The following is a 20,011-nucleotide window of genomic DNA, read 5'->3' on the forward strand; positions in this document are numbered from 1 at the left end:
AAAATTTCAGGAGGCAGGTAGATGGGTGACTGTCAGGAGAGGGAAGGGAAAGACTCAGACAGTGCAGGATTCCCCTGTGGCCATTCAAGTGAACAACAGGTATACCCTTTTGGATACAATTGACGAAGATGAACATCCAGGGACAAGTCAAGGTGTTGATGTCTCAGGTACAGAGGCTGGCCCCCTGGCTCATAAGGGAAGGGGGAAGAAGAGAAGAACGATAGTGATTGGGGACTCTTTGATTAGGTGTGTGAATAGGGGTTTCTGTGGATGAGATCAAAGCTCCCGACATGTGTGTTGCCTCCCAGGTGCCAGGGTCAGGAACGTCTTTGATTGAGTTCACAGCATTCTGATGGAGGAGGGGGAGCAGACAGACATCATGGTCCATGTGGGGACTAATGACATTGAGAGGAGGAGGGATGAGGTCTTAAGAAAATACAGGGAGTTAGGTTGGATGTTAAGAAATAAGACCTCAAGGGTGGTGATCTCAGGAATGCTGCCAGTCCCACGTGTTAGAGAGGGTAGAAATAGGAGGATGAATGCATGGCTCAAGAGTTGGGGCAGGGGTTCAGATTTGTGGATCATTGGAATCTCTTCTGGGGAAGGTCTGACCTCTACAAACAAGATGGGCTGCACCTGAACTAGAGGGAAAATAATATCCCGGCAGGCAGATTTGCTAGAGCTGTTGGGGAGGGTTTAAATAGTTTGGTAGGGGAGTGGGAATCAGAATTAAGGTAGGAAAAACCAGGATGTAATGTAGACAAAGTTGAAATCGGAAACCAGTCCAAATTGACGTGCAGCAAAAAAGACAGACACAGGAAAAGACGAGATAATTTGGTGAACAATGGATCTGCAGAGACCGGTCTAAGGGGATTGTACTTTAATGTGCAGGAATAAGGGAGATGACCTAGTTGTGCAGATGCAAATGGAAAGGTAGGACATTGTGGCCATCTCCAAAACATGGCTGAATGATTGGGAACTGAATGTACAGGGTTACACCTTCTATACAAAATATTGGCAGGAAGGTAAAGGGTGGGGGGGGGGGGGGGGGTGGGGGATGGCCCTGATGGGAAAAAAATGCTATTAAATCACTTGAAAGAAGGGGCATAGGGACAAAAATCATTGAATCTTTATGGATTGAAGTAAGAAATTGGAAGAGTAAAAAGACCTTAGGCCTCCAAAAACAGCCAGGAAGTGGACTGCGTGATACAGCTGGAAATAGAAAAAGCGTGTCAGAAGGAGAATGTCAAGATAATTATGGAAGATTTTTAATATAAGGGTGATTGGGAATGTCAGGAAGGTACAGGATCTTGGGAGAAAAATTTTAAAGAATGCTTAAAGGATGGCTTTTTGGAACAAGTCGATCAGCCCATCAGAGGATTGGTGGTTTTGGATTGGGTGATGTGTAATGAACCTGAAGTGATTCGGGATTTAAAGGTTGTGGCGCCCTTAATGTATGTATCTTGGTCAATGTGGTTTATGGTGTGAAAAATAAAAAAATTTTTTAAAAAAAGTAGAGATCACAACAGAAATAAATTTATTTATGCCTCCTTTAGTAAGCAAAATTTCTACTTCAGACTGTCAAGGTATCTTAAACTTTGACAATATTTATCAATTTAAAAGGCTTTAACTTCATAATAACAAAAAAGGTATTATTTGGAACATTTTTCTTTCATTCATTGAAGGATCTTCTTAAAAACATCAAAATTGAGAAGTCCCCGGGGCCAGACGCAATATACCCCAGGCTATGGTGGGAAGTGAGAGAAGAGGTAGCTGGGACAGTAGCTATGATCTTTGAAATGCTTTGAGAAGCTAGTCATGGCCAGAATTAATGTACCGAAGCAATTCGCCTAATGTCACAATTGCTCCATAGCAGATGCAATACCACTGGCTCTCCACTCAGCTCTGGATCACCTTGAAAACAGCAATGCATATGGCTGCTCTTCATAGACTGCAGCTCAGCCTTTAATATCTTTATTCCCTCAGTGCTAGTCAAGAAGCTATAAATACTAGTAGACTTCTTTACCCCACCTCTGCAACTGGATCCTTGACTTTTTCATCGGAACATCACAGTTAGTACGAATTGGAGACATCGTCTCCTCACTGATTATCAACACAGGCGCACCCCAAGGATGCATGCTTAGCCCACTGCTCTACTCATTATGTACCCAAGACTGTGTGGCCAGGCACAATTTCAATGCTATCTACAAGTTTGCCAATGACACCACATTTGTTGGCAGAATCACAACGGCAACGAGAAAGAAAACAGGAGGGAGAAAGATCAGCTAGTTGATCAACGGCAGCAAAACCAAGGAGGAAGTCAGGGGAACACAACCTAGTCCTCACAGAGGGCTCAGTAATGGAGACGGTCAAAAACTTCAAATACCTGGGTGTCAACATCTCCGAGGATCTGTCCTGGAGCCTCCACATTGATGAAAAAGAAGGCTCGCCAGCAGCTATACTTTTTGAGGCGTCTGAGGAGATTTGGTATGTCACCTAAGACTCTTGTAATCTTCTACAGTTAAGGTATACTGTGGAGAGCATTCAGGCTGGTTGCCAGGTATGGAGGCACCAACTCTCAGGACGAATAAACTCCAGAGGGTTGTTAACTCTGCCTGCGACATCACAAGCACCAGACTTCATTCCATTAAGGACATCTATATGAGATGGTGTCTTTTATATATTAAAAAAAAGCACCCTCTATCCTCAAAGACCCCTACCACACAGGCCATGCCCTCTTCACTCTGCTACCATCAGGGAAAAGGTACAGGAGTCTAAAGACGAGCACTCAGAGGCACAAGAACAGCTTCTTCTCTGCTGCCATCAGATTCCTGAATAATCAATGAACCATAAACACTGTCTTACTTTTCATGCACTTGTTGCAGGTTGTGAGCGAGCACAGCGAAGAGACTAAAACCAGGCTGTGAACTTGAGTATCACAACTGCTTTATTTTGAATTCCGCACTGCAATCTTTAGGTCCATCCTCTGTCCCACCCCTAACATCACGGCACTTGCGTCCCGATGACACAAGTGCATATGCGACCTTCTGATCTGGACTGGAAGAGATGGTCCCGCGATGGTATCCTTGCTGCAGCTGCCCGTGACAGGTGGAGCTGGTTTTCCATTGCAAGCGTGTGTCTTTGATTGAGTTCACAGCATTTTCCCCCCCCCCCAAAAGAACTGGAACCAAAGGTCTCTGGATGTATAGAGGATGAGGTGTACTGTTTCAGCAGCCGACTTCTGTGCACTGGTGGAGGAACCTGTACTGGCTGAGATGGTTTTAACTGGTCCAGCGTGATTATGTCCCCAATGTCAAAGGTAAACGCCAAAGCTTTCCTGTGTAGCACCCTGTATGGACCTTTGTAAGGTCGCTGAAGGGAAGTCCTGTGCGTCCCCCTGCACACAAACACATCCTCACAGGAGGATGTCCAAGGGGAAAGTTGCAGGGCAGTGGACCATGTCGCCATGGTGGGGGTGCTGCCAGTTTGTCATGCAGCCTTTTGATGACAACAGCGGTCTTGGAGTGTTGCTGGAGGGAGGAATTGGCCAGGTACTGTGATGGTCTCTCCGTAGACTAGTTTGGCAGAGGAGGCCCTGAAGTAGTCTTTCAGTGCTGTGCGAATTCCCAGGAGAACCCAAGGCAGTTCGTCCATCCAATTGGGCTTCTCGAGGCATGCCTTCGGCGCCAATTTGAGACGGCAGTGGAAGCACTCGACTATCCCATTAACTTGAGGGTGGTAAGCTGTGGTGCAATGCAGCTGGGTGCCCAGGAGTCCACAGGGTGGAGGTGAATTGTGCCCCCCCCCCCCCGTCAGTTGTAACGTCTGCCAGAACACCAAAGAGGGAGACCCAGGTGTCGAGGAAAGCTCTGGTGCATGTCTCTGTGGTGGTGTCCGGAATAGGAATGGACTATAGACAGCGAGTGAAACTGTCCACCACCGTGAGTAGGTAGTGTGACCCCCCCGGGAGACTGGCGGGGGTCCAACTATGTTAAAATGGGCATGATGGAACCTGCAGGTCAGGGCATTGAACTTTGGGAGTTGGTGCTTTGCTGTGCTGCTAAACTTTGGCCATCTGGCAGTTGGCATGTTTTTGCCCACTCCGTGACTTGTTTATGCAGGCCGTGCCAAACAAATTTTGCGGACACCAGTGACGCTGTTGTGCGAATTGAGGGGGGCAACAAACTCTGGATTATGTCAAAAACTGTTCTCCTCCATTGGGCAGGGATGGGAGGTCTGGGCTGGCCAGTGAAAACGTCGTAGAGGAGCAGAGTGCCATCGGCGTTAACTGGGAGGTCTTGGAACTGCAACCCCATGATTGCAATTCTGAAGCTGAGTGTCTTGGGGTTGTCTTGTTGCACCCGAGCCAGATCATGGTAGTCTGTCCTGTGATACAGCATTGACTGCCGGCCTAGAAAGTGCGTCTGTGACCACATTGTGCTTTCTTGATAAATGTCGATAGCAGTGGTGAATTCAGAGACATAGGATAAGTGTCTCTGTTGTTGTGTAGACTATGGGTTGCAGGACTTTGAGAAGGCAAAAGTAAGCAGGTTGTGATCAGTGTAGATAGTGAATGGATCTGAATAAGTGTGAGGTGATGCGTTTTGGAAGGACATACCAGAAGTCTGAGTACAAGGTTAATGGTTGGTCACTTAAGAGTGTGAAAGAACAGAGGAAACTTGGGGTTCAAATCCATGCATCCCTCAAGGTTGCCGCACAGGTTGATATGATAATTAAGAAGGCCTATGAGATGCTGGGATTCATTAATAGGGGGATTGAATTCAAGAGTAGACGGGTCATGTTGCAACTCTACAAATCTCTGGTGAGATACACTTAAGAATATTGTGTTCAGTTTTGGTCACCTCATTATAGGAAGGATGTGGAAGCTGTGGAGAGGGTGCAGAGGAGATTTACCATAATGTTTCCTGGATTGGGGAAACCAGTCTTATGGGGCAAGATTAGAAGAGCTGGGACTTTTCTCTTTAGAGCTTAGAAGGATGAGAGGAGATTGATAGAGGTCTACGAGATTGAGATGCGTAGATAGGGTGGACAGCCAGCACCTGTTTCCCTGGGGAAGCAGGACCAGCAAACAACAGAGGGCAAGTACAAAGTTAAGGGAGGGGAATTTAGGGGAGACATCAGGGGTATGTTTTTTTTTACACAATGTGGGTGCCTGGAAACCCTTGCCATGGATGGTGGTGGTGGAGGGAATATCTAAGAGAGTCTTACACTGACACATGGATGAAAGCAAAACAGGGTTATGGGGTAGGGAGGGTTTAGTTCTCTTTTAGGAAGGAATATATAGGTCAGTATATTGATGATTGAAGGGCCTGTGCTGTGTTATGTTTTCATGCTATATAGCTCTATGGCTATATACCTCCTGTCAGGATTACCATTGACAGAATAATCAGTTTACATGTCAAGTTTGTGTGTGTCTGTCTCTTTCTTCGCGCTCTCGTGCTCTCTTCCCGCACCCCAACTTCCACATGGATGCTTACTGAGTGTTTCCAGATTTCTTTTGCTTATGTATATGCTATGAATAACTAATAGCTGCTTTCTGCAATGGGTAGCAATTGTAGAAGAGTCTAATGGAAAAATGAAAACAGTATATATTTTTAAAAATATTTTATTTTTCACACTATGAACCATATTAATCAAAATACACACAAACATTTCCCTCTTGAATATACACAGTTTCATTTTCTCCCCTTTTTCCCCCCTCCCTCCTTCCCACTCCCCTCCAAACCCACTAAACGTTCAACATATTCAATAAACCCATTAAAACAATGTCATCACACAATGAAAATAAACAAGAAAATTGTGTCATCTCCTTTTACACACTGGATCAAGTCATTTTGTCTTCTTCTCATTCTGTCATTTTAGAGGATGGAGGTCCGCGGTTGGCCCTCTGTTGTGCTCCATGTACGGTTCACAAATTTGTTCGAATACTGTGACATTATGAAAACAGTATTATAACTATAACAGCAGAGATTTTTCTTAATATTTGCCAAATAAGAATTTTTGTTTTGATTGGTACAGTTAATTTTTACAAATCAAAATGTTGACAGTTCTTTTTTCCCCCCTATGGCAAGACTCCAAGATCAAGCTGCAGAAACTATTGAAGCCTTGCACTCTGCAGGTATGAAAGTTTGGGTGCTCACAGGAGACAAGATGGAAACAGCAATGGCCACGTGTTTTGCCTGCAGGCTTTTTAATTCCAATATGAAGCTTTTAGAGCTGACAATCAAATACATTGAGGAGTATAGAACAGAAGGTGCAGAGAAAGTTCATGAACTATTGCTGGAACTCCACAAAGCGGTCGTCCAAGATAAAAGATGTTCTTCTGCAAGCCTTTTAAGGTATGACTTTTTAAATTCTTGCCTGATAGAAAGTTGAGGATTCAATCCTTAGGAGACTTTAATGCAGAGAAAAAGCAGTATTGAGGAAATATTGTACTGAGTGAGACCTCCAGATGAAGTAAAATAGAATTTCAAGGTAGTGTCCTCTTGTGGATGATGTCCATGCAGCCATTTTTCTCTATTTATCTCGCCAGTCTTTCAAAAGCTTGAATCATCTGTTGTGATTTTTTTTAATGAGATCATATTGTAATTTAACTCATATATTCACTGCTAATTCACTATTGGTGGCTTTGCTTCTGCTGCCTTGATTTTCAGTTGAATTATTGTTTTGTGTACAGAGATGCAATGAAAAACTTTGTCATGCAGGCAAGTAACATGTTGAGCAAGATAGTACAGAATATAGAGCTGGAGAGGAAATGTAGGTGAAGTACAAGAGCGATGATAAGGTTGGTTTGTGATATTGGAGCGATCATCTTTAATATATAATCAATATTTTAGAAGCTGTTCCTTGGACAAAGTGGTATGCATTTTCAAGCTCTTGTATTTTCCGTCTGACAAGAAATAGGAGAAAAGAGTTTGGCTCGGGTGGTCATGGAGCCACCTTAATTCTCTCTCTCTAATCAAAGGTGCAACAGGCAATCAAGAAAGCAAATGGAGTGTTAGCCTTCATTGGTAGAGTGATTGAATTTAAGAACAAGGAGGTTCCACTGCAACTGCAGGGTACTGGTGAGGCAGCACGTGGAACACTGCATGCAGTTCTGGTCTCCTTGCTTTAGAGGCAACACAGAGGAGGTTCACCAAGTTGATTCAAAGGGTTAATCTATAAAGAAAGATTGAGTTGCTTGGGAATTCAGAAGAATAATAGAATTTTCTGGAACAATACAAAATTATGAAAGCAATAGGCAGGAAAGTTGTTTCCACTGATAGGTGAGACTAGAACTTGGGCCATACCCTCAGGATTTGGGGAAGTAGATTTAGGGCAGAGATGAAGAGGAACTGATTCTTCTGCACGCCCACCCTGCCCCCACCCCCGAGAATAGAGAAACTGGAATTCTCTGCTCAGATACAGAAGAGGTTGCCTCATTAATGCTATTGAAATTTGATGGATTTAATGTAAGGTAGGGGAATTGAAGATCGGGGTGGGTGTGTGGGGTGGTGGTGGTGGAGAAAGTAGGTAGGTGGAACTGAGTCCAGAGCCATGATCTTTTTAAATGAAGGAACAGGCTTCACAGACCAGATGGCCGCCTTCTACAGCTATGATTTGTGTTCTTACTTCTGACAAAACGTTTGGTTACTTGCCCAAAATAGTTTTGTAATTCAATTTTGAATTTAAATTTTTTTAATTTAGACCTACAGCATGGCCACAGACCATGTCAGCCCACAAGCCAGTTCTGCCCAATTTATACTCAATTAACCCAGAAGGTGTTGAATGACGGGAGGAAACTGGAACCCCTGGGGAAAGCCCATGCAGACACGGGGAGAACATACCAACTACTTATAGACCACGTGGGATTCGAACTCTGGCGCTGTAAAGGTGTTGTGCTAGCTGCTGCACCAACTGTGCCGCTCTAAGCAGTGAATACTTAAAACATGAGATATTTAGAATATTGATAACTATAGTGATTGCCAGTTCATAGGCTCATGTAAATGTTGTCTCTTTGCTGCAGGTGCATTGGCAGAAAGCGTGAAATGCATCAAAAATGAAATAAATACTAAGACTACAGAGTTAAATGAGTCTGTAGATGTTATAGTCGTGTGCTGTGCACAGATCAAAGACTGCAGATGCTGGAATCGTGAGCAAAAAAATTGCTCTTAATAAATTTATTAGTTTTGATTTAAAGGGACCTGACCCGAAATGTTGACTGACCACTTCTACCGATGGATACTGTCTGACCAGCTGAGAGAGAACATAGTGTGACAAAGGGCCTGTACTGTAATGCTCTATGTTGTGCTGACCTATGTAAACCTACTCCACAATAATCTAATCCTTCCCTCCTTCCCACCTCATTCTTTCCCCATGTGCCTATCTAAGAGTCTTTTAAATCTGCTTATCCATCTATTATCTCTTACCTGTTAGCCTGTACTTCTCTCCTTACCCTTTCTCCCTCCACTCCTCTGTCCCACTTCGCCCAACTTTTTATTCTGGTGTCTACCTGTTTTTTTTTGTTGTTCCTGATGAAGATCTCAGGCCTGAAATGCTGGTTACCTGCTGAGTTCCTCCAGAACATTTGTATATTGCACTGTTTATTTTAAATTTAATTTTTTTTTAAATCTAGACACGGTAACAGACCATGCCACCCAATTAACCAACACCCCCAGTACACTTTGAACAGTGAGAGGAAACTGGAGCTCAAGGAAAAAAACTCTGTGTTTATATTTAAAAAAACAAAATTCCCTGTTGTCTCCCCTAAACTTTCTCCCACTCATCTTTAAGTTTGCTGTTGTCACCTCAGGAAAATGTATATGTACAGTCAGACGATAAACTTGAACTTGGTCCTGAAGCCCCTCATAATGTATTTGTCCAAGTCACCTATTATCTCTTGTTGCTTGAAATAGAAAAGCCCCTGAGCTCTGTGTGCCTTGTTTAAAAAGCCATGTTCTCCAATACTTCAATATCCTGGTAAATCTGCTCTGTGCCCATTCTAAAGTATCTACATCATTCTTGTAATGCAGCAACCAGAACTGAAGTCAATACTCCAAGTGTGTTCTAACCAGAGTTTTCTAAAACTACAACATTATGCCACAGCTCTTGAACTCACTCCCTCAACTAATGAAGGCAAGCACCTGAAACACCCTATCAACTTGCATGGCAACCTTAAAGGATCTGGATCTCAAGATCTCTGTTAAGAATCTTGCCATTAACCATGGACTCCACCTTCAAGTTCAACTATCCAAAGTTCATTAATTCACACTTATCCAGAATTAACCCCATCTGTCACTTTTCTCCCTAACTGCATCCTGTCTATATCCTGTTGTAATCTACCTCCTACTCTATACACACCTTCAACCTTTATATCAGCTGAAAACTTGCTGACCCAACACTCCACATCATCCAAGTCGGTTATAAAAATCACAAAGAGCAGTGGTCCCAGAACAGATCCCTGTGGAATGATACTAGTCACTGAATATGCTCCTAGCCTCTGCATGCAAACCAATTCTGAATTCCTTGGGACTTTCAGGATGAGCCTATTATGGGGGACCTTGTATATATAGATAGATATATATAGATATATATAGATATAGATCTATAGATATAGATCTATAGATATAGATCTATAGATATAGATCTATAGATATAGATCTATAGATATAGATCTATAGATATAGATCTATAGATATAGATCTATAGATATAGATCTATAGATAGATATTTAAAAAATCCACTTACTCCTTCTTGCCTTCATTAATTTCTTTTGTCACTTTCTTCAAAAACTCATTCTCATGAGGTATGACTTGCCCTCAAAAGGCCATGCTGTATCCAAGGAGACTATGCATCTCTCTTTGTAAATCTTGTCCCTAAGATGCCTCACCACTAGTCCCTTCCTTTGCTTCCTGAAGAAAATTAGTGTATATCCATCTGATTCTGCAGACTTACCTGTCCAGATATTTTTTTTAGAAGATCCCCAGTACTTATTTCTTAACCTCAACATTCTCCAGCACATTAGCCTGTTCTATGCTGATCTCATATTGACCAAGGTCCCTCTCCCTAGTGAACAGTGAAGCAAAGTCTTCTATTGGACCTCCTCTGCTCCATGAATATATTCTTCCTTCCCCCAACCCTCATCCCTAATTGGTCCAAACATTGCTCTAGTCTTCCTTCTTCACATGTGTAGAATGCCATAAGGTTTTCCTTAATCCTCCTTACCAGGGTCTTCTCATGCTCCTTTCTAGTTCTCCTCTAGTCCTTCCTTAAGTTCCTTCCTAGCAACTGTATAATACTTGTGAGCCTTTGTTTCCTCAACCTTGTGTATGCTTCCTCCTGACCATTGGTCCCTCCTCTTTTGTCAATGACAGCTCCTTTATCCAACTTTCCATCTCACTGGGACAAACCTATTCAAAACACCATGTATGTTCTCCCTAAACACCTTCCACATTTTGGCATGTTTCCCTTAGAACATGTTTCCAATTTTCTCTCCTCAGTTTCTGTCTTATCCCATTGTAACGATCCCTTCCCCAACTAAACACTTTCCCACTTTGTCTGCTCCTATCCTTGTCCCTAACTATGCTAAAGTTCAGGTTGTGGACACTGTCTCAGAAATGTTCACCTCCTGAGAGGTTTGTCACCTGACCAGGTTCATTGTCCAGTGCTAATTCCAGAATGGCCTCTCTTCGAGTCGGATTGTCAAGATACCAGTGTTCTTTCAGGAATCATTGGACACCGGACAAATTTTTCCCCATCTGATCCAATTGTACTGAGGAGGTGCCAATGTTAGAAGTTGAAGATCCCCCATAACAGCAATCCTGCTACTTATCTGCTCCTCAGTGTCCCGGCGGCTGTTTGAGGCTCTTTAGAATAATCCCAGTAGAATGATTGCTCCCTTCCTGTTTCTCACTTCAACCCACAAAGGCTCAGAAGACAATCCCTCTGTTGTGCACCTGTTAGATTATCCCTAATTAGCACTGCCATACCCCACCTTTAACCTCTATTCCTTTTGATCTCTCTAAACCTCGAACTTGCATCAGCCAATCCTTTCCTTATGTCCACCAAACCTCTGCAATGGCCACGACAATCTAATTCCATGTTTTGATCCATGCTCTGTTTATCTCCCTCATTCCTAATTACTTGTATTAAAGTCCACACCTTTCAAGTAACTACATTTCTCCAGCAATTCTTTGTATGTTGATCATTCGAATCTGCTCATTATCAATGATGCTCTTGGATGTGGAGGAGATCTTTTAGAATTGTGCTGTTCATCACATTTTAAATTCTGTTCTAGAAGTTGGTCTGTTACGCAGGAATATGGCTTGATCATAGATGGTGCAGCTCTGTCATTAATACTAAAACCAACCCAGGATGGCACAAGTAACTACAAAAACCTGCTGCTACAAATATGCAAGAGGTGCACTGCTGTCTTGTGCTGCCGCATGGCCCCACTGCAGAAAGCCCAGGTATACATAACAACCCTTGGTTTTTGCTGTTGTTTAATGTCTATTTGTGGATGAATCCTTCCACTCTCTGTTGGATGCATGCATCATTCTCTGAGAACCCCATTTTCCACATTCTTCTCGCGCTTTGTCAAAAGTTTGTAAAGAATATTCTTTTTAAACCCTGTAATTCATTGGCATACAGGAATCTGCCACCCTCCGTCGTGAAGCAAAAAGGATGCTTTGGGACATGTACTAAATGTGACAATACAAGTGCATCTTCAGTTAGCACTTAAATATCCTGAATTATCTTCATCTCTGTGCCTTTGTTTTCAAAATGTATCTCTTTTTTATATGTTGGAAATATCTTTAGATCTTGATTGCACAACATTGCGTTGCCCTTTACAATTCCTGCTGTTGAGTTCCATTACTAAAGATATGTTTTGATCATTTTTTATTCATCCTTTTCAAAGAATATTCCAAGTATTTTCCTACCACATTTAACAGGATAAAGCTCTTATCTAAATCTAGGAGATTTACCTGGACTCTATTTGATGTTTGCGAACTAATTCAGCTTCCATTTTATCAAAAGTTTTTAATATCCTGAACCGTGGATTAAGATGTAATGAGAAACCACTGAGTTTTAGTTGCAGTCATTTACTAACAGTTGTATGCTAATTTATAAGCATGGTCCCATAAACACAGAAACAGGCTTTTCAGATCACCTTCCATGCCCACCATTGTACATATCCACACTAACCCCATTTTGCCGCATTAGGTCCACAGCCTTCTGATCTTCAGTGATCTTGTGTACTTGTATGAATGATTCTCGTATAAAACCATGCAGGAACAGGCTCTACAGATCATGTCTGTTCTGAACATGATGTCCATGTTAAACCAACACTGCTGCTGTGTATGATATATATCTCTCCATCCCCATCATATTCACATGTCTATCTTGAAGCCTCATAAATCCCACTATTGTATACTCTTCCACCACTACTTCTGGCAGCCCGTTCATGACACTTATGCCTGTATATTTAAAAAAAAATTTGTACCCCTTTAAACTCCCTGCCCCTCTCTACCTTAAGTACATGTCCTCATGTACAGCCATTCTCATCAGTGGGGGGGGAGGGGGGGGGTCATATGGCACCCTTGGAGGCCACAGCACATTTTGGGGGGGGGGGCAGTAAGCGAGAAAAACAAACTGGTTCACAGAGAAGGGGTCTCATAGCCTTGAGCAGAGTCGTAAGAGGGCCATAGCCAAAAAAAGGTTGAGAACGACTGCTCTAGTATATGATGTTCTTAAATGTACTGAGGATATCAGTCTTCACCCTTTGTTCATTACAGTATATTCTAGACCAACCACCTTTTGTATGAAGAGTCCCTTAGATCCCTTCTGAACCTCCTAGATGAATTCCCTTTTGTTTTGCATGCCTGTGCCATGGGATTTTTTTGATATCTATTCCATCTGAGTCTCTCCTTCAAATTTTATGCACTTTTTTAATCACATCACCTCTCTGCCTCCTGTGCCAAGCAAAATAAACCCAGCCTATTCAATCTCTCCTTTAAAACCAATATTCTCTAAGCCATGCGTGTTCTGGTGAATTTCTTTTGCACCCTCTCCAGTATTCCTTGTGACCAGTACTGTAGACAGTAGTTTAGGTATAACCTGACCTAACCTTTTAACTATTTCCTTTTGACAGAGTAACTCCTTCCAATGCAGGTGGGTGTTTTGAAGGGAGCTAATAAATCAAAAATGCTCCCCTCTTTATACATGTCTGCTTGCCCATTGAATGCTTCGTGCTATAATGCTGAATAATTTATTTGAATGTATTTTATCTCAATGTTGACTTCCAGAAATGGCTTCTGAATGGTATCCACTAAAAGTAATCAACTAGTTTTTGAAGTTAATTTTTCAAGGTTGCTTCCATGTATTTGATCGTAATAGCTCGAGGTTTAAAATAAAAGCGATAAGCCAATGGAACAGAATCTGAAATTGAAGCAGTATTGGAAATATTCCGGTAGGGCAGCATTTGTGGGAAGGTTAATATTATGGCGAGCTCTCCACTGGCCACCAAGTTAGAGGTGCACCAAAGAAGAGGTACAAGGACTGCTTAAAGAAATCTCTTGGTGCCTGCCACATTGACCACCGCCAGTGGGCTGAATCGCCTCAAACCGTGCATCTTGGTGCCTCACAGTTCGACGGGCAGCAACCTCCTTTGAAGAAGACCGCAGAGCCCACCTCACTGACAAAAGACAAAGGAGGAAAAACCCAACCCCAACCAACCAATTTTCCCTTGCAACCGCTGCAGCCGTGTCTGCCTGTCCCGCATCGGACTTGTCAGTCACCAACAAACCTGCAGCAGACGTGGACATTTACCCCCTCCATAAATCTTCATCCGCGAAACCAAGCCAAAGAAAGAATATTATGGGTCATCAGAATTAATGCCATTAATAGTTCAACTTTCTGTTTAATAGGTCTTCAATATTTAAAACATAGATAATTTGTTTGGCTGATAATGTCCATTTTCCACTTTTTAGGTCAAACTTTCTCCATTCAATTCCTCTTGTTCAGGGTATCCACTTGCTCTCACTACTTAATTTCTAATACTGTTGCAAAACCAATTTCATCCCTTCCCATTGTAAAACCTATTACTGTTTAGGTTACATGGTAGTACAAATCTATTTTCTCACCAGGAGGTAAATCTTTTATCCTTCTAGTGAGAACATTTTTACAAAACAGAAATCAAACCATTTTCACATTTTTTTATTTTATTTCAGATTGTAAAAATGGTGAAAAACACTAAAGATCATCCCATAACTTTAGCCATTGGTGACGGTGCAAATGATGTCAGTATGGTTCTGGAAGCACATGTTGGGATTGGTAAGAAGATATTCAAAGTTCAAACAGAACAATGAGATTGATTGTAAATTAGTTGGCAACATTTGTAAATAATTTGTAATTTCATCTCTTGCTTTCATTGTTATCTATTTTCTTCATACCAAAAAACCTTGTCCAGTGATCTAGTCTATGGCATGTTCTATTGGAAATGCTGTATACAAGTTTTTTTATTCAGTATTTGTTTCGTTCTCCTGAGGATGGGTATATCGAGCAAAGTCACTCCAGATGGATTTCTGGAATGAATTTTCAGGCTTGGTGTGAACCTGGATTTTTTATTTATTTACAGGGCTTTGGATAATCTGGTTTTTTTTTTGCATCTTATCGAAGTAGAGGTTTGCAGATTTTTGTTCCAAAGGGAATGAGTGATGAATTTGGGATCAGATGAGAAGAGGAAAGAAAAGGATCAACCATGTTAATAAGTAATGGGACAAGACCAAAGACCAAAGTGGCTTACTCCCTGATATATGTTTAATAGTTCCTGAACCATAATAGAATTTGTACCTGAATTCTTTCACCAATTGTTCTGATGCAATTTTGTCCCTAACACCTCAGTATCCAGCAAGAGTTAATTTTTTTTTTATTTACAAGCTTTGAAATACTTTAAATCTTTAATTTCAGGTTTAAAAGGCAAGGAAGGGCGCCAAGCAGCCAGAAATAGTGATTATGCAATACCAAAGTTCAAACACCTACGAAAACTTCTACTTGCTCATGGACATTTGTACTACATCCGGATAGCACAACTTGTGCAGTATTTCTTTTACAAGGTCTGCCAATTAATATATTTTATGTATAAATCCATGTTTTTATTGTACTATACTTTGCCTGTTTTACTTCGTGTTTATTCCTGTCTCTTGTTTCCTGGAGTCATGGCATCCTTCAGGCTTAATTCAGCCCTTGACCAAAAGGGTCCACAATCAGTGTTAATATATCTGTTCCTCAAACATGCCACTGGAGTGTAATCCTGCTGTAGTCCAAGGCTGTCACAAGCAAAATTTAAAATCTCTTGGAATGGAACGCATCTGGCAAATACACTGAGTTGGAAGTAGGCTATCAGTATTCCCATAGTATCCTTGGAGGGGTGGTGTTTTGATATTGGTAGTTTGCTAATTTTGCTCTATAATCCAGCAACAGTGAAACAGTTTCTATATCTGTCTCTCATCTCAAACTATATGCTGATATTTCCTGCAAACCCATTGACTCCCACAGCTACCTTGACTACATCTCTTCCCACTCTTTCTCCTAGTTTTTCTGTCTCTGCTGTCAAGTTGAGGCTGTTCATTCCACAACATCAGAAATGTCCTCCTTTTACAGACACAGCTTTCTCTTGGCTTTGGTCAATAGAGCCAGCTCCTGGTTTTTCTCAGTCTGTGTTCTCTTGCATCCCTCCCTCCAAATGGAATGGGGATACAGTTCCTCTTGTCCCCACCTTGAATGTCATCAGCCTTATAAGAGGCAAAAATTCACATGCAGCACCTCAGCCTGCTCCATGTAATTCAGTTCTTCCAATGTGGACTCCTGTGAGACCAAGTGCAGACTTCGGGACAGTTTTGCAGAGCAACTTCGCTTTGTCAAAATGGCCATTCAAGCTCCTGGTTGCACACCATTTCAGCTTCTTCCCATTCTCAAGCCAACTTGTCCATTCCTAAGTGAGGACAACTGTAAATGAGCAGAACACCTCACATTCTGCCTGGCCAGTCTATAGCCCAATGGTATGAATGTTGAATATTCCAATTTCAGGTAACTACTTGTGTTCTTTCCTCTTTCCCCTCCCCAGCCCTCTCTGCTCAATCACATCACATTCTTCTCCATCTTCCCCTCCCCCTTCATCTCTCTGGTGTCTCTTTATATCACGACTGTCTTATGTATACAACTTTGGTTCTATCTGATTCCAGCCCTGGCAGCCTTTGTCTCTATTTGTCATCAGCTGCCTGGATTAGAGAACATCTTGTGAAGAAAAGTTGAGCAAGTGAGGGTTTTTCTCTTTGAGCAACAAAAGGTGAAAAATGACTTAATAGAGGTGTATGAGAGGCATAGAGTAGACACCCAGCACATTTTCTTCCCCAGAGCAGCAGTGGCCAGTACCAGAGGACATCTGTTCAAGGTGAGTAGAGGAAGGTTTAGGGGAGATGTTAGAGGTAGGTTTTTACAGAGTGGTGGGTGCCTGCAATGCACTGCTGGGGTGATAGAGGCTAGTACAACAGACATTTAAGAGACTCTTAAATGGGCACGTGGAAGTTAGAAAAGTGGAGAGTTCTGGGAGAGGAGTGGTCAGATTGATGATAGGGTAGGTAGGTTTATATAGGCAGGTACAACATCTTGAGCCAAAGGGCCTATACTATTGTGTTATGTGAATTACTTGGAATAATATGAAGGTGTTTTGATGTGTGACATTACTATATTTGTTTCAGTTGTAACGGTCATAATGTAAAGAGTCACTGTCAAAATTCATGTCGCCAAACACTTCTGTTATAGTATGCTTTAGGCACTGGATTTTGATGGACTGTAAAAGATATTTAATAGAAAGATTTTGGTCCTATGGAAAGTGAGGCATGGGAATTAATGTAAAAGTGAATAAAAGGTGTGCGTGGCATCAAACTTCACTAGGAAAGATAGAAATAATAAGTAGAAATATTTAAATTGGGATTTCTTAAAAATAACTTTTTCTGGCAGGGGAGTGATAGGTTGAGGGAAGAGCGATTCTGAACCATTGGAGCTACAGACTAAGAGGGTTCAGTTCTGATGTATTTCATCTCTGGTCTAAAATAAAGATGCTGGTTCATGTTAGTTTTAAATATGAAAACTTTGGAGCATGCATGACCATATGAAATTGCAAATAGAAACTATAAGACCTTCAAAAAGGGAGGGAGATGGTGCAAGCAAATTAACTTTATATCTGTTATAGAAAATGTAGGAAGTTATTAAAGACATTTTCACAGGGCATTTAGAAAAATTAATGGTAGTTGGATAAAATTAACGGTTTTGTATTAGAATTATTTGAAAAATCAAATTGTGGTAGAGGCGAGCCAGTAGATGTTCTACATGTGCATTATCAGAAGATGTAGTTTGATGTTAATATCATTACAGAAGAGTTAAATTGGCTGGCTATCAGGAAACAGTAGGTAACAAATGTGTACCCTGGGATTAGTCTTGTGCCTCAATGGAACAAATGGCCTAGTTCTGCTCCTGTGACTTATGGACTGAATGTGACTCCCCTTGTATTAAAAGCAAAGGTTATTGCCATCGTGGTACTATTAGTTGATTATTACCTGTGACATAAATATTTATCTTCGGTAGTCAGTCCCTGCCTAGATGTTCAGTGGAAATGCCAGATTTATTGACATGTAGCTCACATATTTGGCTTGAATTTGAACTTGAACCCACAGGTATGCTTTCTGAATTCAAACTGATTAAAATTCAAACGGATAAAGAAAATGTGTTGGCTTGCTTACTGAATTTTATCTCCTTTTTATCCAAATTGCTGAGATAAGCCAAATGAGTTTGTATGGACCCTATTTGAGTGTTTGGCTACTGCTCTATTACTTGCTGCTTTATCTTTTGAGTTAAAACATTTTGAAAAGTTACAAATGGTTATTTGTTTTCCACTTAATTTTGTTACTGAGTTGTAGTAACACAACAATTTTAAATGTGTGGGCTTGCAGCTCCATTCATAATATTGTCCTAAATTCTGAGTATTGAAGGTGTTATGCTATTTACATTCTAGTTTGTAAACTATATTTAGGACCTTAACATAATGCAGTTGTTCTGCAAGCAGTATGTACCTGCCTCAGTCATATTCATAAAGTTACTGAGGTAATTGCACCATCTCATTATCCAGCTGATGGTTTGAATTCATAAAGTGGCAAACACTTTAAAAAATAACTAAACTTGCTGACGGATCAACAAGGCCAGAATACTCTAATAGAATAGTCCTCTACTCTATAATAATGGTGAGAATATTTGCATCCATCTGAGAGGAAAGATAGGTCTGCAGTTTGATATCTTGCATTGGCTGGATTAAATGTATTTGAGAATTCATTGTTTTATATACACAAGTACAATGTACAGATGAACTGACATTCTTGCATACTACAAGATACACCATCTACTATAGTATAAATTAAATTACCACAATGTGCCATTAAACAAAGGATACGTATAAATACAGTACAACTCAGATTATCCAAAATCTAATTCTTTGAAATCCTCATTTTTTGTATAAGTGAGGACATCCAAACGAATCAGAAATCCTCATCTATCCAAAATTTTTCGGAGCCAAACTGACCTCACAGGTTGAAAAATAAATTCAACTGACGTGAAATTTGAACGACAATTGTTCTCGTTTCAGGTAACTCCCTCCCCCTGTCTTTCCATTTCCTCTTTACCTTCCCCTATTGACTTTTCTCTCCAACTCTCCCTCTCAAACTGCATGCCACTATCTCCCAGCCTCAACCAGTTGGAAGAATCCCTTGTCCTGGCATCATCAAGGAGAGTGAGCTCCCGGCAGCAGCGGGGCCTCGATGGGGAGGTGTTGGTGATCAGCGATGGCCAGCATTGTTTTCTGTGAGAATTGAATGTTATTTTAATGCTTAAAAGGCCTTCCCTTGATGCTTGTGGTTGTGGAAACACTGTTACAAGTGATTTGCTGTTACCACTGGGCTGAAAAAAAGACCAGTTATCTGAAAAAACCATTTATCCCACATATGCCCGGTCCTGACCTTTTCGGATAATCTGTACATTCACAATTGCAGTTAGTTCAAAAAAAACAACTTGCTTGTGTCCCTGACTGGGTAAACTGACTTGGAAATGAGAGCACAAGAGCTGTTCATTTTCAGCCAGACCCTGCCAATAGCATTTGCAGTTTTGAACAATTAGAACAATTTGACATTTCTACAAATAAGTGATCAGTGTCGTATGTTTTAATATTTGAGGGGTATCCCATGGTCTTGTAATCCCAGTCAGTTCTATAATTTGCTAATAGTTCCTTGAGGGTAACAAAAGATTAAATGTATTTGCAAATTGCAAATTTTATTTGGTGTTCACTTTATTTTCCAGAATCTTTGCTTCATTTTACCTCAGTTTTTATACCAATTCTTCTGTGGATTTTCTCAGCAGGTTAGTATTGCCGTATCAGTTTGTGGTACAGATTGGTGGGGAGGAGGACTGGCTAACTGGTTGGTAAATTTGCTCTTGCCGTGATGGAAGACTTTTGACTGCTGGGGACATGGTTCTCAAATTAAACCTCATTCATAATATTTATTTCTCATTTAGTCAACTTACCAATAAACCAAATGCTGTACTCCACCCATCCACCCTTCCCAATGCCTTCTGTGAACTGCAAACCTAAGACACCAGTTTACCTTACTAGATTGTTAATTAATGCTCCAATTACAGTATTTTATATTCATCTATTTTCTCTCCCTTTCTCAAGCCAATATATGATGCAACTTACCTCACGCTTTATAATATCTGCTTCACTTCTCTGCCAATCCTTTTGTATAGTCTGGTGGAACAGCATATAAACATTGAAATACTGAAAAAAGATCCCTCTCTTTACAGGTTAGTAGCAATTATCTTTATCCTAGAGTTCATTCGTTTTCTGATGTGGATTATAAAATTAGCAAACAAATGCTCTAATATAACACAGGGCAGCAAGATTTAATAA

At 41.1% G+C, this 20,011-nt stretch overlaps 1 protein-coding gene across 10 annotated transcripts in view; it reads left to right on the forward strand.

Moving 5' to 3' along the window:
- LOC138740624 (phospholipid-transporting ATPase IG-like) overlaps positions 1-20,011 on the forward strand; it is a 130,830-nt gene that overhangs the window by 90,091 nt on the left and 20,728 nt on the right. For 7 of the 10 annotated variants that reach the window (XR_011343076.1, XR_011343077.1, XM_069893536.1 and 4 more), the window contains 6 exons: positions 6,093-6,359; positions 11,297-11,468; positions 14,229-14,331; positions 14,968-15,113; positions 19,402-19,461; positions 19,778-19,905. Coding sequence is in view for 8 of the 10 variants with exons in the window: in XM_069893536.1 (XP_069749637.1) it covers positions 6,093-6,359; positions 11,297-11,468; positions 14,229-14,331; positions 14,968-15,113; positions 19,402-19,461; positions 19,778-19,905 (876 nt within the window). In the remaining 2 variants the exon portion in view is untranslated. Of the gene's footprint in view, positions 1-6,092; positions 6,360-11,296; positions 11,469-14,228; positions 14,332-14,967; positions 15,114-18,694; positions 18,910-19,401; positions 19,462-19,777; positions 19,906-20,011 lie in introns of all 10 variants that reach the window. The other 3 variants (XM_069893534.1, XM_069893535.1, XM_069893532.1) reach the window with 2 other exon arrangements.

Source organism: Narcine bancroftii, chromosome 8 (genome assembly GCF_036971445.1).
Source record: "Narcine bancroftii isolate sNarBan1 chromosome 8, sNarBan1.hap1, whole genome shotgun sequence".
In the NCBI taxonomy this organism is placed as follows: Eukaryota; Metazoa; Chordata; class Chondrichthyes; order Torpediniformes; family Narcinidae; genus Narcine; species Narcine bancroftii.